At 38.6% G+C, this 16,766-nt stretch overlaps 1 protein-coding gene across 3 annotated transcripts in view; it reads right to left on the bottom strand.

Annotated features, from left to right (window-relative positions):
* TXNRD3 (thioredoxin reductase 3) overlaps nucleotides 1-16,766 on the bottom strand; it is an 83,944-nt gene that overhangs the window by 6,054 nt on the left and 61,124 nt on the right. For all 3 annotated transcript variants that reach the window (XM_074340460.2, XM_074340465.2, XM_074340461.2), the window contains exons 13-15: nucleotides 12,743-12,850; nucleotides 8,933-9,028; nucleotides 65-199 (exon numbers count right to left, since the gene is read on the bottom strand). In XM_074340460.2, coding sequence (XP_074196561.2) covers nucleotides 65-199; nucleotides 8,933-9,028; nucleotides 12,743-12,850 — 339 coding nt within the window. The remainder of the gene's footprint in view (nucleotides 1-64; nucleotides 200-8,932; nucleotides 9,029-12,742; nucleotides 12,851-16,766) is intronic.

Genomic DNA, 16,766 nt, shown 5'->3' with positions numbered 1-16,766 from the left:
TTTTATAATAGGTTTACAAACTATACCAATTGAAGTCAATTTAAAAAACCTCCCGTTTCTGTACCTCACCACATGTAGGGTGAATTCCAATAGTGTCATCAAGTAGCTGCTTCGTGAGCCCACATTTCATTGCAACTGCAAATCCTTGGGTAACCTCACCGGCATTCGGTCCAAGAATATGAAATCCTATCACCCGATTCTTTAATACAGAAATAAAACAAAGGGAAGCCCAGTAGGTTAATGGTCTGAATAGGAATCTATTCCTTTCAAGTTCACAATTCAAAATGACAGCATCTCCTACAGAAAAAGAACTAACTTTGAACTCAGTAGAAAACATTACTATGAAACTGAGCAACTATAAGAATCTGTTAAATAAGCCAATAAACGCATATTCAGCATAATCTCAACTTTACTAGAAACAAGCAATTTACCTACTGCATGAAGGAGGGCATTTCCATTTAGTATGTATGATGGAAATTTCCGAATTATGCTGAGATAGTGCAAAACAGTAACATACAAATCTGAATTAAAATCCAACATTGGAATAATTCTAAGGCAGCAGGTTTCACTGGCATTGCAGTGATTCTTGGCCTAGGAAGCAAATTGCCCAGCTCCTAACATAATTAAGTGGAGATCAAGAAGTGGCTGGTGGGGAGGTTTTTCCCCGAGACAGAATGTTGGGAGGTATGAGGCACATGTGACGAGCAGACTACTGAGATAGGAAGCAATATTCCAAGGTGCACTGCATTTAGGCTGTCCTTTTGTCTGTGTTTGTTTGTGTGTGTTTTTTAAATCAGACTCTAGTCTTTGTTTTGATCTTCAACAGGAAATGTACAACAGATGGAACGTAAAAGGGCAGCAGAGGTCTCCGGCTAGGAGACATTTTTGCCTAGTCACATTCTAGAGAAAGAACAATGGTTCAATGCAGCCAACTCACGCATCTACTAGTGGGTGTTCAAATGGGGAACTCAGGGTAGTCACAGGCCATGGGGGCTGTGAGTGAAAAGTGGAGTTCCCAGGGCCCCACAGAAGAAGACTGACTTGGAATCCCTGAGGTGGTGCATTGTATATATAGCAAACGGGGAAAACGCAGACAACTGAGACATAGTAAGGGCATCTGATGAAAACCACCATTTAAAAATGAAAACGAAGGCAGGTTCTATGAGAGGAAAAACTTCACTCACAATTTTTACCACACGGCTACAGTAAAATATATTAATACTAAGATAATCCCCTGGAAACAGATATTTGGACAAAAGTAGAAGACAGGGACAAGCTCTACTGAAGACAGTGGGCAAACGGGGATCGTGGGGACAGGTGAGGGCAAATGGAGGGACAGAGATGGGGTCCAAAGAGAAGCAAAGAGACCTAGAAATTCTACCTCATGCCTGACAGCCACCTCTGTCAAGAGGTTAGAAATAATATGAAAGCTGCAAATCTTGGTTTCTGCAACTGCTAAATCAAACCCCATTCCCGCTCACTTTAGGGGGCTACAGTGTGTGCAGTGTGGGGGCAAAAATTTCTCCCAGCCCGAGACCTATGCTGCCATTTTTACATTCCATCTTTTGTACACTTACTATTGAAGATCGAAACAAAGACTAGAGTCTGATTTAAAAAAAAAAAAAAAACTGACAAAAGGACAGCCTAAATGCAGTGTACTTTGGAAATAACACTGCAAATATTGCTTTCTATTTCAGTAGTCTGCTCATCACATGTGCCTTGCATCTCCCAACATTCTGGCTGCTCCCTTTGGAAAGGCACACACAATTTCATGACAGTAACCTCAGGTTATTCTGTAAACTTTATATAAATGTAGCTATTGCTGTTTATATTTAACTAATTTTGTGTTTTATCTCCCCAGATAGATTATAAACTCTTAAAAAGGGAGGAACCTACGATCATGTCATAAAAATGGGAACATGAGGTGAGCCTCTTGAAATCTCCCCTGGAATTTACAAGAAATGGAACAACTATAACTCCACAGAGGACTCCCTGCGCAGCAGACAGGGAAGACTACTAAGAGGTGTGCAACTGAGATCACCTAAAGGTGGGTATATAGGGCAAGCGGGGAACCGGGAAGTGCGGAGAGGCGAGACGCGGGAAGCGCCGGCAAAGGATACAGACTGGAGCTCAGAGTTCTGAGGTCCCTGCATTCTGGAACTACAGCACCCAGGGGAGAGGAAAGAACTCGGATTGCTGGGGCTCTGCTTATGGCCCACAATCCCACCTGAGGAATCAGCATATAACACGGCTGAACCCAATGCTCACGGCAGAGACCTCAGAGCAAAGACTGAGGGAAGAAGGGTGAAAACGACGGTTTAAGCCCTCACTGCCCAGCAGAGAACGGAAACCTTAGGCACTGAGTCTAGCAGGCCTCTCCCCACCCTCCTAGTGCCAGAAGCGGAAGGGTAGCAGTGTCAGATCAAAACGACAGAATCTGAGAATTGTGGCCTGTAGCAATGGACTCGTAGCCCATCTAGTTCCAGCGAATGTGAGGGAGCCTTGGGTGCAGGACTGGCTGTGGTGGTGGTCGCCGCCATTGCTCTGGGCCACCTCTCACAACCCACCTTGCCCCTGTCCCCACCTATATGGAGGAATACCTGCAGAAGTAAACAGAGCCTCTGAAACACACAGGCTCTGAATCTGGTGCACGAAGACGTTAGAACTTCAAAGCTGTCCGCATCCCACCACGAAAGTGGTGCCCTGTGACCCAGGCGAACTGTTAACAGAGAAGAAGACCATTTTCCAGGGAATCCCTCCAATGCGTGAGAAGCCGGAACAGTGCAGAGAAAATGTAACACTACAGTATCACAGAGAAAATAAAACATTCAACCAACATCTACAGAAAAACAAAAGAAAGACCTCTTTCTATCAGCCTGTTGCAGAACCCACTCCTGAGGATGCCTAGGAAGAGAAACAATAATTCCTTAACTGCCATGAATAACCAAGGTAACAATGCAGCTCAGAAAGAGAATGAAAACTCTCCAGAAAATGAACTTAAAGACATGGAAATATGTGACTTAAATGACAGAGAATTCAAGATTATAATTCTTAAAAAACTCAACGAGAGGCAAGAAAACACAGACAGTTTAATGAATTCAGAAACACAATCAAAGAACAAAATGAACATTTTATCAAACAGAATGATTTTAAAAAAAAAGAACCAAATAGAATTTCTGGAGATTAAGAACTCAGTAAAAGAAATGAAGAATGAAATAGGTAATAGAGCTGACCAGATGGAGGAAAGAATCAATGACATAGGAGACGAAAATCTGGAAATGACACAGATGGAAAAGGAGAGACACTTGAGAGTTAAAAGAAATGATAGAAATCTACAAGAACTTTCTGACTCCAACAGAAAGAGCAATATAAGAATAATGGGCATACCAGAAGGAGAAGAAAGGGAGAAGGGAGAGAGTATATTCAAACAACAGTCGACAAGAACTATCCAAACTTGTGGACAGAACTGGATCCTTGAATCCCAGAAGCAAATAGAACACCTAGTTACCTCAACCCCAACAGGCCTTCTCCAAGGCACATTGCATTGAAGCTGTCTAAATCAATGACAAAGAAAGAATCCTCACGGCAGCCAGGGAAAAGAAGACGGTAACTTACAAAGGAAAGCCCATTTGATTATCATCAGATTTCTCAGCAGAAACTATACAAGCCAGGAGGGAGTGGAACCAAATATTCAAACTATTGAAAGAGAGAAATTATGAGCCAAGAATAATATATCCAGCAAACATAGCCTTTAGACATAAAGGAGGAATAGAGACCTTTCCAGACATACGGAAGCTGAGGGAATTTTCTAACACATGACCTGCACTACAAGAAATACTGAAGGAGGCTATTCGACCAGCATAAATAGGGATAGTTTGTAACAACAAAAACATATAAAGAGGGAGAGTAAAGACCTGAACCAGAATATGGGAATGGACAAAGTAAGGATATGGAAGAAAATAGAATAGTCTAAATACGAAATTTTCTTTTACATAATCTCAATGGTAACCACTCAAAAAAAAAAAATCCAGAACTAAAATATATAACATAATAAAAGAAAAAACAGATGGAAAAATCATAGAATACCACCATGCTGAAATAACAGACAGCAAAAAAAAGGGAAAAGAAACAATGGAGATACAGTCTTACCAGAAAACCAAAGATAGAATGGTAGGAAATCCTCATATATCTATAATCACCCTAAATGTAAATGGACTGAACTCACCAATAAAAAGGAACAGAGTAGCAGATTGGATCAGAAAACTAAACGCAACCTTCTGCTGCCTCCAGGATACAGGTACAAGGACAAATATAGACTCCAAGTGAAAGGGTGGAAACTGACACTCCAAACAAATGGTATCCAGCAAAACGCAGGTGTAGCCACTGATATCAGATGAAACAGACTTCAGGATAAAAAAGATAACACAACACAAAGATGGACATTTCATAATGATAAAGGGGACTATACCCAAGAAGACATAACAGTCATCAATATTTATGCCCCAATCAGGGAGCACCAAAATATACCAAGCAACTACTAACAGAACTAAAGGGAGAAATTGACCAAGACACAACTAAACTAGGGGACCTAAACACATCATTAACAGCTATGGACAGATCATCCAAACAGAAAATACAGAAAGAAAAATCAGCTCTAAATGACATATTAGATGAAATGGACATAACTGACATTTATAGAGCACTTTTTCCTAGAACATCAGACTATACATTCTTTTCTAGTGTACATGGAACATTCTCAAGCATAGATGATATATGAAACATAAAAGTAGCTTCGGCAAATTTAAGAAGATTGAAATTATATCTAGCCTATTCTCTGATCACAAGTCTTTGAAATCAGATATCAACTGCAAGAAGAAATCAGGAAACACTACAAATACTTGAAGATTAAACAACATACTTTTAAAGAACGACTTGGGCAAAGAAGAAGTAAGGGGAGAGATCAAAAAATACCTAGAAACAAATGAGAATGAAACTACATCCTACCAAAATTTTTGGGAGGCAGCAAATGCAGTTATAAGAGGGAAATTTGTATCATTACAGGCCTATCTCCAGAAATAAGAAAAATCCCAGATAAATAACCACACATTTCACCTTAAAGAACTAGAAAAAGAAGAATAAATGAAACCCAAATTAAGCAGAAGGAAGGAAATAATAAAAATCAGAACACAACTAAATGATATAGAAAACAAAATGACAATAGAAAAAATTAATGGAAGAAGGAAGTGAAACTTTGAAGAGATTAATAAAATTGACAAACCCTTGGCTAGACTCACTAAGATAAAAAGAGAAAAGACAAAAATAAACAAAATCAGAAATGAAAGAGGGGAAGTTATCATAGATGCCACAGAAATACAAAGGATCATCCAAGAATATTACGAAGGACTATATGCCACCAAATTCAATAACCTAGAAGAAATGGACAAGTTCTTAGAAACATATAACCTTCTAGGCTGAGTCATGAAGAATTGGAAAATGTAAATGGACAGATCACCAGTAAGGAAATTGAATCAGTAATCTGAAACCTTCCCAAAAGCAAAAGTCCAGGACCAGATGACTTCACTAGTGAATTCTACCAAACATTCAAAGAGGACCTAACCTGTCCTACTCAAACTCTTCCAAAACATTGAACAAGAGACAACAATACTCTCTAACTCATTTTATGAGTAGACAACAATACTCTCTAACTCATTCTGATACCAAAACCTGATAAGGATAAAAAAAAAATAAAGAAAATTAGAGACCAATATCTCTGATGAATACAGATGCAAAATCCTAAACAAAATTCTAGCAAATCAAATGCAACAATGCATTAAAAAGATTATACATCACGACCAAGTGGGGTTCATGCCAAGGCTGCAAGGATGGTTCAACATATGCACATCCATCAATGTGATACATCACATAAACAAATTAAAGGACAAAAATCATATGATTATATAAATAGATGAATAATAAGCGTTTGAAAGATGTAACATCCACTAAATATTCAAACACTTAATAAAATAGGTATAGAAGGAAAATACCTTAACATAATAAAGGCTATATATGACAAAACCAAATAATTATAATAAGTATAATAAATAATTAATAATTAATAATCAATAATTATAATAATTAACTACAAATACATAATTATAATACACATAATAAAAATAATTAATAGTGGAAAACTGAAGCCTTTTGCTCTATGTTGAGAAACACGACAGGCCTGTCCCTTATCACCTCTGCTTTTCAACATAGTTGGAAGTCTTAGCCAGAGCAATCAGGCAACAGAAAGAAATAAAAGGCATGCAAATGGGGAATGAAGAACTTAAACTGTCACTCCTTGAAGATGACATGATGCTATATATAGAAAGTCCTAAAGAATCCATGAAAAAGCTATTAGAAACATTAAACGAATACAGTAAAGTTACTGGCTACAAAATCAATGCACAAAAATCCACTGCATTCCTAAATACTAACAACGAAATCTCAGAAAAATAAGTGGGAAAAAAAATTCCTTTTGCAATTACAACAAAAAGAATAAAATACCTAGGAATAAACTTAACCAAGGATGTAAAAGACGTCTATAATGAAAAAAAATAAGACATTGCTAAAAGAAATTGAAGAAGACACAAAGAAATGGAAAGACATTCCATGTTCATGGATTGGAAGAATCAACATAGTTAAAATGGCCATATTACCTAAAGCAATATACAGATTTAATGCAATCCCCATCAAAATCCCAATGCCATTCTTTAAAGAAACAAAACAAAAAATCACCAGATTTGTATGTAACCACAAAAGACCCCGAATAGCCAAAGCAATCCTAAGAAAAAAGAAGAATGCTGGAGGTATCACACTCCCTGACTTCAGCTTGTAATACAGGGCAAAAATAATTCAAACAGTATGGCATTGGTAGAAAAACAGTCACACAGAAAATGCAATAGAATTGAGAACCCAGAAATAAACCCACATAATATGGACAGATTATTTCTGACAAAGAAGCCAAAACCATACAATGGAGAAAAGGCAGTCTCTTCAATAAATGGTGCTAGAAAAATTGGAAAGCCACGTGCAAAAGAATGAGACTGGACTGCTATCTGTCACCATGTACCAAAATTAATTCAAAATGGATCAAAGACTTAAGCATAAGACCTGACACAATAAACTGCATAGAAGAAAACATAGGTACTAAACTTATGGACCCTGGGTTCAGAGAGCATTTTATGAATTTGACTCCAAAGGCAATGGAAGTAAAAGCTAAAATAAACGAATGGGACTACATGAAACTTAAAAGCTTCTGCACAGCAAAAGAAACCATCGACAAAATAAAGAGGCAACCAACTGAATGGGTGAAGATTTTTGCAAACAGTGCCTCCGATAAGGGGCTAATATCCAAAATATACAAGGAACTCATGCAACTCAACAACGAAAAAACAAACAACCCAATTGAAAAATGGGTAGAGGATGTGAAGAGACATTTCTCCAAAGAGGACATACAAATGGCCAATATAGACATATGAGAAAATGCTCAACATCACTAATCACTGGAGAAATGCAAATAAAAACCACAATGAGATATCACCTCACACCAATCAGAATGGCTATCATTAACAAGACAAATAGCAACAAGTGTTGGAGAGGCTGTGGAGAAAAAGGAACCCTCATATACTGTTGGTCGGAATGCAGACTGGTGCAGCTGCTATGGAAGGCAGTGTGGAGGTTCCTCAAAAAATTAAGAATAGAATTACCATATGACCCAGAAATCCCTCTCCTGGGTATCTACCCCAAAAAATCTGAAAATATTTATACATAAAGGCATAGGTGCTCCAATGTTCACTACAGCTATACTTACGGTGGCCAAGACATGGAAACAACCAAAGTGTCCTTCGATAGATGAATGGGTAAAGAAGATGTGGTATATATACACAATGGAATACTATTCGGCAGTAAGAAAAGATGAAATAGGACCATTTGTGACAACATGGATGGATCTTGAAATTATAATGCTAAGCGAAATAAGTCAGACAGAAAGTGTAGAAAACCATATGATTTCACTGATATGTGGTATATATAACTGGAAAAAAAAAAAGAACAAGACAAACAAATGAAGAAACAAAAACTCATAGACATAGACAACAGTTTAGTGGTTACCAGAGGGTAAGTGGGGCAGTGGATTTAAGAGGGTAAACAGGGTCAAATATATGGTGATGGAAAGAGAACTGACTCTGGATGGTGAACACATAATGTGAGATACAGATGATATAGAAGTTATAGATGATACAGAATTATACACCTGAAATCTATGTAACTTTAACAATTGTTACCCCAATAAACTTAAAAAAAAAAAAAAAGGGAGGAACCAAGTGTTAACGCTGCTTTCTATACTCAGTGTTCTTTATAAAAGAAGTTATAAATAAGCTGCTCTTTAAACTCTGACAATTATTGTCAGAGTTTATCAGTTTCATGCTGACGGGGAAGGCAGTAGCCTCCAACAATGGGCTCTCCACCCGAAGATTCTTTAATGAATCATTAGGAATTAGGTAATTAACTAGTTTTCAGTTTGTGGAAGTGTTTCCTTCTAAAGGCTTTTTGACACACATTCAATTTACCAAATGCACATAAAGGTACATCTTATATTTTATTAGTTAATGATAAAATTTTCACAGATCATTTAGTTCTAAACTACTAAGTTAGACAGATTTGGGAACAGACAAGTTTCAATGACTATTTTTGAGAAGGTATTGGTAAGCTTCAATTACAATCTATCACTTGCTCAACCTCTGCAAACACATTAACTGGGCAACAGTTTGAAGGACTTATGCCTTGCCCTGAAAACTACTTTTAAAGAGATTATAAAAACCCAAATACTAGAATAAAAGCTACATCTTAAAATTATAGGTTTTCAGCTTCCAATCACATTACGTACATTGTTAAATTTATTGCAAATTATCTTTGCATAGCAAGTATTGTTGTCTCTGCCAGCTACTGTCCACTCAAGAGGCCAGAAAAAAGTATGATATACCTGGAGAAAAGAAGAGACAGAAAGAGGCCAAGATTAGTATATATGAAAACCACTCCTTGATATGCTTTTTAATTATATAAACACAATAACCTCTATAACAGCTTTCATAAATTTAAATTTTCATGACCCCAACCTTATGTATCCAATGGGAGCACCTCAGCCACAGCTACTAAAATGCCAGCCCCACAAGTATGCTGACCTTTGTTTTCCTCTGCTGTTAGTCCAAAAAAATCTATTAACTAAATACAATTTTCAAACATTTACAGAGTACTACAATCCAGGGCAATACATTAGGCTCTGTGTAGGCTGAAAAAGTAAATAAAGACTTACGTCCTGCCTTTGACAAGCTTACAATCTGCTCACAAGGTTCAATTTTCAAACCAAATGTAGGAAAAGCAGAGGAGACACAGTTCAACCCATTGAAAGATATTAAGAACATTACCTATGCTACTTGAAAGCCTTCACTTTAGCACCACTCAGTCTCCTCAATCTGGCTCAATCACCTAAGAACAAGAACAAAACACAATGTGCCCCCCATCCTGCTTGCGGTAGCTACATTTTCCCAGTATTGTTCCTCGTAATCACTTCACACAGAAGGCAACAAATTAATATTTGGTGCCAAGATAAGAAATGTTTTCTAAACTGCAGATGGTCCCTGACTTACAACAGTTCGACTTAAGATTTCCCGACTTTACAATGGTGTGAATGTGATATGCTTTCAGTAGAAATGGTAATTCCAACTTTGAATTTTGATTTTTTCCCGAGCTAGTAATATGGGGCAAGATATTCTCTTGTGATGCTGGACAGCAGGAGCGAGACGATTTTGGCCAACTGTACAGGCATACCTTATTTTATTTTGCTTCGCTTCATAGCACTGCAGAGATACTGCATTTTTTACATGAAGGTTTGTGGCAACCCTGCGTGGAGCGTCTATTGGTGCCATTTTTCTAACAGCATTTGTTCACTTTGCCTCTGTCACATTTTGGTAATTCTCGCATATTTTGAACTTTTTCATTATTATATTTGTTATGGTCATCTGAGATCAGTGATCTCTGATATTACCATTCTAATTGTTTTGTTGCACCACGGACTGCTCCCATATAAGATGGCAAACTTATTTGATAAATGTGTGTGTTCTCACTGCTCCACTGACTGGCTGTTCCCCCCATCTCTCTCCCTCTCCTTGGGCCTCCTATTCCCTAAGATACAAATGCTACTGCACACTTAATAGACTACATTATAGTGTAAACATAACTTTTATATGCACTGGGAAACCAAAAAATTCATGTGATTGGCTTTGTTGCAATACATACTTGCTTTATTGTGGAGGTCTGGAACCGAACCCACAATACCTCTGAGGCATGCCTGTATGCTAAAATTTTGTATTAAGTCAGGCCACCAGAGAGCACAGCCCTATTCTGGCCCTTTTAAGATTTATTTTTTTATTTTACTGGCTTTGGCATTATGCCATGGGACTACAGTTCTTGATCTAATAAGAAACAGTTCTATAAAATCCATTATGGTATTCACTAAAGGGATATTTTGAGGATATTATTCATCACATCTCAATGCCCCTTTTATGAGAATGTGAAAAATATCTCTCAATTCTCCCTCTTGTAGTCAGCTAGTAGGAAGCTTAAGAGTTAAATTCAATTTTCAGCTTAATCCTAAAGTAAGTCTATAGGACTTTATAGCATTGATTTTCTGAACCAACAAATTAACCTTTCTTCTAACACCATTTTATTCTTTCTACCCTCATTCTCTTTTTACCTTTGATTTCCTCATTTAAAAAATATCATATATATATATATATATATTTTTTGAGAGGCTTCTTCAAATTTCTTTATAATAGGAATTTTTAAAAAATACTAATACATCAAATATTTGGTCCTGTCAAATGCATATATATATATCTATAGATAGATAGATAGATATAGATATATACATATATATACAGGCATACCTGAGTGTGTGTGTGTATATATATATATATATATATATATATATATATACACACACACACACACACACACACATACATACATATAATCAACCTACCTTTTATATATATATATATTTATATTTATATTTACATATATATATATATATATATATATATATATATATATATATATATTCACATCTCAGTTATTCACCATATGTCAATGACCCTTTTATGAGAATGTGAAAAATATATCTCAATTCTCCCTCTTGTAGTCAGGTAGTAGAAAGCTTATATATATATAGTAGGTGAGTTGATGTGCAATGAACCTTAGGCTGAAGACTTTAAACAAGTCCCACAAACTTGGGGACGTTTTTTACTATTAATATAAAGATATTTCTTTAACTGAGGTATGGCCTTCTATATTCTTCCTGTCTTTCTATTTTAATTTCTCATTAACTTCAAAAAGTTTTACAACTAAGTGGTAAACTCACAATTATTGCCATCAATTTTCTGACACCCAAATGGACATTCACCGCTGAAGAAAAGATGGCTCATTATCACAAGGAGTTATAGACACTGATCACACAATGTCCTCTAAGACATTTAAGTGTCTCACTGAAGACAATCACCTACAATAACATTATAAAGTTTTACTCATACATTCTCCCTACACCAGAAGCGTAACAAGAGTTTCAGTAAGTCATCAGACTACGTGTATTTAACTAGGTAAGTATCAGTGCCATGGTTTAAAGTAACTCCCAGTAATAAAATGTCTGGGAGAGGACTCGAGATTTCGATTCTCTTTTTCTTAAAACCTCAAGTAGTAATAATCCTCCAACTCTTTATCCCCCCCATCCCTCATACTTTGGTAGGGTGTGCAGAAAAAAGCCACTCAAACCACCCACGAAAATGTAAGAAAATATTTGTAAGTTTCTTGTGATTGAACGGGGTGGGGGTAAAGGGTAGGTGGAAATAAACGTGTAGAAGACATCTCTGTGAAAGTCTGAATGGCCCACAGCCCACATAAAGCTGACAACCCTGGGAACTTCCCACCTTCCCTATCTAGAGTCCATTGATAGTGTAGACTCCCAGAGCCATGTTGACAAGCCATGAGTCTGGCTACCAACATACCAAATGGAAATGGTTGGATGGCTGACCCAACTCGGACCAATCAAAGGTCCTCTCTCATAATTTAGAATTGAGACTGAAAATGGTGATTCAGTCAGTTCTTCCTAGTAAGACCAGAACTATCAGATAAATTTGGAAGCAGAAAAAAGGCTGTATTTTGGCTGCTATGTGCATATGTGTATTCCAGGGGCAAATAAAGTCTGTCTGCAGGAACAGAATGAAGCACATGTATACACACAAGCATACACACAAACCTCAAGCAAGTAAAAGAAAGAATTGAGATAGTCTTCGAATTCCTGGTGCTTTTCTGTTCCTAAGGACTAGATACATTCCTGTATTCCCAAAGGATCTCATAATAACTTGTGCTTCCTTGTATAAATTTACTCAAGTAGATGTTTGTTATTTGCAATTCAAAAGTCCTAATGTATACATTATACATCTCTCTTTCCCCAACTGTATTATTAGTTGTATTATTAGTATAAGAGAGACAGGGTTTAAATTAATTTCTAATATCCTAAAATAAGATGATTTCCTACAATGTAACCATTATAACTTGCAAAATGATAAAATAAAAAGTGACTGAGAAGACAGTTGATTAAAAGAGAAATTCTTAGAAAGCGAACAATAAAACACAATCTTACTTCCAGATTCTCTTTTTTATATATTTCAATAGCTTTCTCTTCAGATAATCCACAGCAGCCGTATTCCAGAGGAGTAAACACTGTAGTTGGAACATTAATATAATCACACTGCAAGATAAACAAATCACATGTTTTTATTTTGTGACATTTTTAATAAAATCTGTATTGCATACATTCATAAAAGGAAATAAGTAAGTCCAGTTCAGTATAACTGATTCTGAAACATAACCATTTCAGGGAACTCTCAGTTACACTAAAGGAGACGGGGTGAGCCCGACTCCATGTTACAGACTCCGGGCTGGCCAACGACCACTGCATGGGTCTAGCTCTCTCAGAGCCCCAACCTCAGACTTTCAGTTTGACAACCATGTAGTAGAGGTGGAGGTGGTGCACTTCTTTGTCCCTACACACTTTCTAAAATGTTTTTTTCCATCCCCATGATTCTGGAAGCTACTTTCCTGGAGTACCAGATGACCGAAAATTACACTATTTCACTGGAAGCTGAGATCACCCTTAGTCGTTTCATTTAACAGTGCCACTGAAATGCTGAGCAAAGCAGCAGCTCAATAGTGTGGGACTGAGTGGCTGCCCTGGAGTATCCAGGGGAAATGGCATATGTATACTGGGGAGCTAACAGGGGGCCAGGATCTCATGAGTCCTGTGGGTATGACGGATTCCCTTCAGAGGCTTTATCAGACTGAGGCACAGCACAAGTGAATTGCACAGGAAGACTGCAGACTCTGAACCCTACACATTATCTTCCAGCAGCTGTGTGCGCCTGCCTGTGGGAAAGCGAGCCCACAGGTGGCATCCCTGCCTGGAGGAGAGAGTGTGTTTGTGACTGTGTGGAGAAGAGTTGGAACACATTGGCAGAAGCATCATTAAAACTGTATGTATGGAGAGAAAGCAGTGTGCAGGGCCAGAGAAAGAGTGGAGAGTATAACCAGAGATGAAGCTCTCTGTGTCTGCCCATCCACAGCCCCCCATGCACTATTGTGGGATGACACTGCCCACAGCACTACATGTCCCCCCAACCTCTACCAATAAGTTATAGGTGATTAGGTCAGGGGTGACATCTAACCCAAAGAAAGATAATGCATAAGCTAGCCAGAAATCCATGCAGGAAAAGGTGAGCTGAGTCAATCAAATTATTTTGCAGGAAAATGAACTAGGAGCAAAGGAAGCATTCCCCCAGGTGGTAGTGGGACAGAAATAAACATGCTTTCAGAGTTGTAGACAAGTTAGGCTAACGGAAAGGAACCCAGTGAAGCCTAGACCCTTGTGCTGGGGCCCCAGAGCAGCCATGACCCCAGATCCAGCCCTGCTCCAGCTATAGTGAAGCCCAGCCCTAGCATGGTCATTGTTCTAAGTCACTATGTGATTTGACTTACTCATCTGTGTGATCCTTATAATAATCTCCCTCAGTTTGCCTAGTTTGAGTGAGTTTCTATTTTACCCAGAAGGAAAACACAACGAAACACCACCAAGGATCCCTGCATCAACAAGGTGATTTGTGTACAATATACACCAGCCTAGAGTCTTTCACTTAAAATGCTGTAATCCCATATCACGTTTGCTAACCTGCAAACCATGGGTCAGCCAAGCATTTGTGTTCTTTTTTCCCAACGTGGCTAGACAAAAATCACATAACCACGTGGACTGCCTTAGTATTTTCTGACTTCTCTTAGTCCCTCAAATGCTCATCAATTTATTTATTGACCAGCAGCTGACCCCCTAATCCATGGCTTACAGTGGAAGCCTCATTTTCAGCAGATGTCTTTGTTTCCTGTTTCATATCAATTAAGAAAAATCAACAGTCCATTTCTCAACTTTCCTACCTTTCACCTAAAACACTTTCTCTACATCTTACACTATCTCCTCCACTCGAACTTCACTTCATCTCTCCCTACCTGTAGCCTTCCTTTCAGTCCTTTCTTTAACCTCTCTTTCTACATACACACTGGTCTGTCTTCTAATCTCTCCACCCCATGGCTACCCTGACTCACTTCTTAAAGCATTAGGCAACTACTCTGCTTCCACATCCCTTGAAATACTATTGCACTTTGGACGGGATACTTCTTCTTTAAACCTTTAGTATTCCTGCCCCCACCCATTGATGTCAGCAGAGCCACATGCCCAGCTGACCCTCATCCACCAAAACCTCCACATGTACACCAGATCTTCATTCACGACCTTACAAGGCACCTGGGGTGATTAAATAAGCAGTGCACAGAATCCCTTATGAATTATATGTGCCTAAAACTTTTCATCTGACCCTAATCATGCAAAAACAATCAGAGAAATTCAAAATGTGAGACATCTGGATTCATCAAAAGTCAAAGTCATGAAAAGTAAAACAAGCAAACAAACAGGTAAATAAAAGCAGGGGCTGTATCAGAGTAAGAGAGACTTAGGAATTAGAAGAGCCACGTACTGTGTATCAAACCACGTGCATACACACACTTAATGGACAACTGAGGAACTGAATACAGTGTGTCGTGCGGGAGACCCTGCTCGCTGCGCCATTTGTAATGCAGGGCAGCCTGCGGGGCCTCTTCCCGCTCCCCACATAAGAACGCAGGATGTGGCCAGGCCAAAAAGGAACACCCACAGAGCCATAGATAGAGGAGTCATACCACTAGTCTCACTGGAGGCTGGAGTCACACGACCTGCAACCTGCTGTCTGCTTCTCTGCCTGCCAACCGATCGAGGCAGTTATATCAGGGGCTAACTGGCTAACTGGTAACAGCTGATGTTCAATTAGCCACAGCTGATGGCCATCTACTACCCAAGCCAGCACCTTTCCACGTGAGGCCAAGAGCCTGGAAACTGCTCTCTGGGACTCTGTCCCTATACAGTGGTACCTCAGTTTTCAAACGTAATTCGTTCCAGAAGACCGAGTTCTGAAACGTTCGAAAACCGAGGCATGGTTTCCCCATAGAAACTAATGCAAAATGGATGGATTTGTTCCAGACCTTAAAATCAACCCCTAAAATTGCAAATTTAGCATGAATTTTACTATCTAATGATATCATAGATCCATAAAATTTACCGCGTTCATAAACCAAAATGTTGATCAACGGAGACGTTTGAAAACCAAGGTACCACTGTATTACTACATTTTTATTGAATTTCTCAGCTACCATATTGTAGCTGTGGTTATGCAGGTGAATATCCTTGTTCTTAGGAGATACATGCTAAAGTATTTAGGAGCAAAACCATCATTGATGTCTGTGACTTATTTCAAAAAGCTGAGCCCAAAAAATGTACATGCATTTATGTACATGCATATATACATCTTCACCAAAGGAGAGAACAAAAATGGCAGTGTGAATAACTGGGGAACTGGGGTGAAAGGGTAATATGGGTGATTGTTACTATCCTTTGTATGATTTGACAGAATAGTTGGGGGAAATAAAGGTCTTCAACAGCTCCTACTGCTTAGAGAAGGCCCTACTAATTCTTTACTGTGCCATCAAAGATTTCTTATGATCTGGCATCAAATCAATTTCCAGCCTCATTCCCAACCGTACTCCTCTATGACCAACTGCTCTGCCTGCATACACCCCAGAATGCTGTAAGTATTGTGGATGGGACAATCCTTTGTGTGCAACAGAACATTCAGTGTTTCCGACACCTACCCAGTAAAACCATCTCCCTAGCTGTTGTTCATCACCCGCCAACACCTCCACATGTCCATGTCTGCAGTGCTCTGGGTACAGCAGACTATGACCCCCTCAGCTGTGAACTCCTGAGTCTCCTCCGACGCCTAGAACAAACCAAGCACGCTGAGCGTGGGGATTTTATATGTGTTATCTACTTATCCAAAAAGCCCTTTGCCTCCTCAATTTTGAACTATTCTACAAAGTCCACCCCAAATCTTTGATCAGACTATGAAAAGTGGAGGAGACTGAAGAAATCACCGATTCACACCATCAGTTTTGCAGTGAAACGATTTGACCAGGTTCACACACCAAGTAGGCAATGAAGCCAAGGCCAGCACCCTGATCCAGTCTGAGTGCCC

Source organism: Rhinolophus sinicus, chromosome 4 (genome assembly GCF_057876585.1).
Source record: "Rhinolophus sinicus isolate RSI-liver-muscle chromosome 4, RSI-T2T, whole genome shotgun sequence".
Lineage (NCBI taxonomy): Eukaryota > Metazoa > Chordata > Mammalia > Chiroptera > Rhinolophidae > Rhinolophus > Rhinolophus sinicus.
This window is presented reverse-complemented; position numbering and strand designations above follow the sequence as displayed.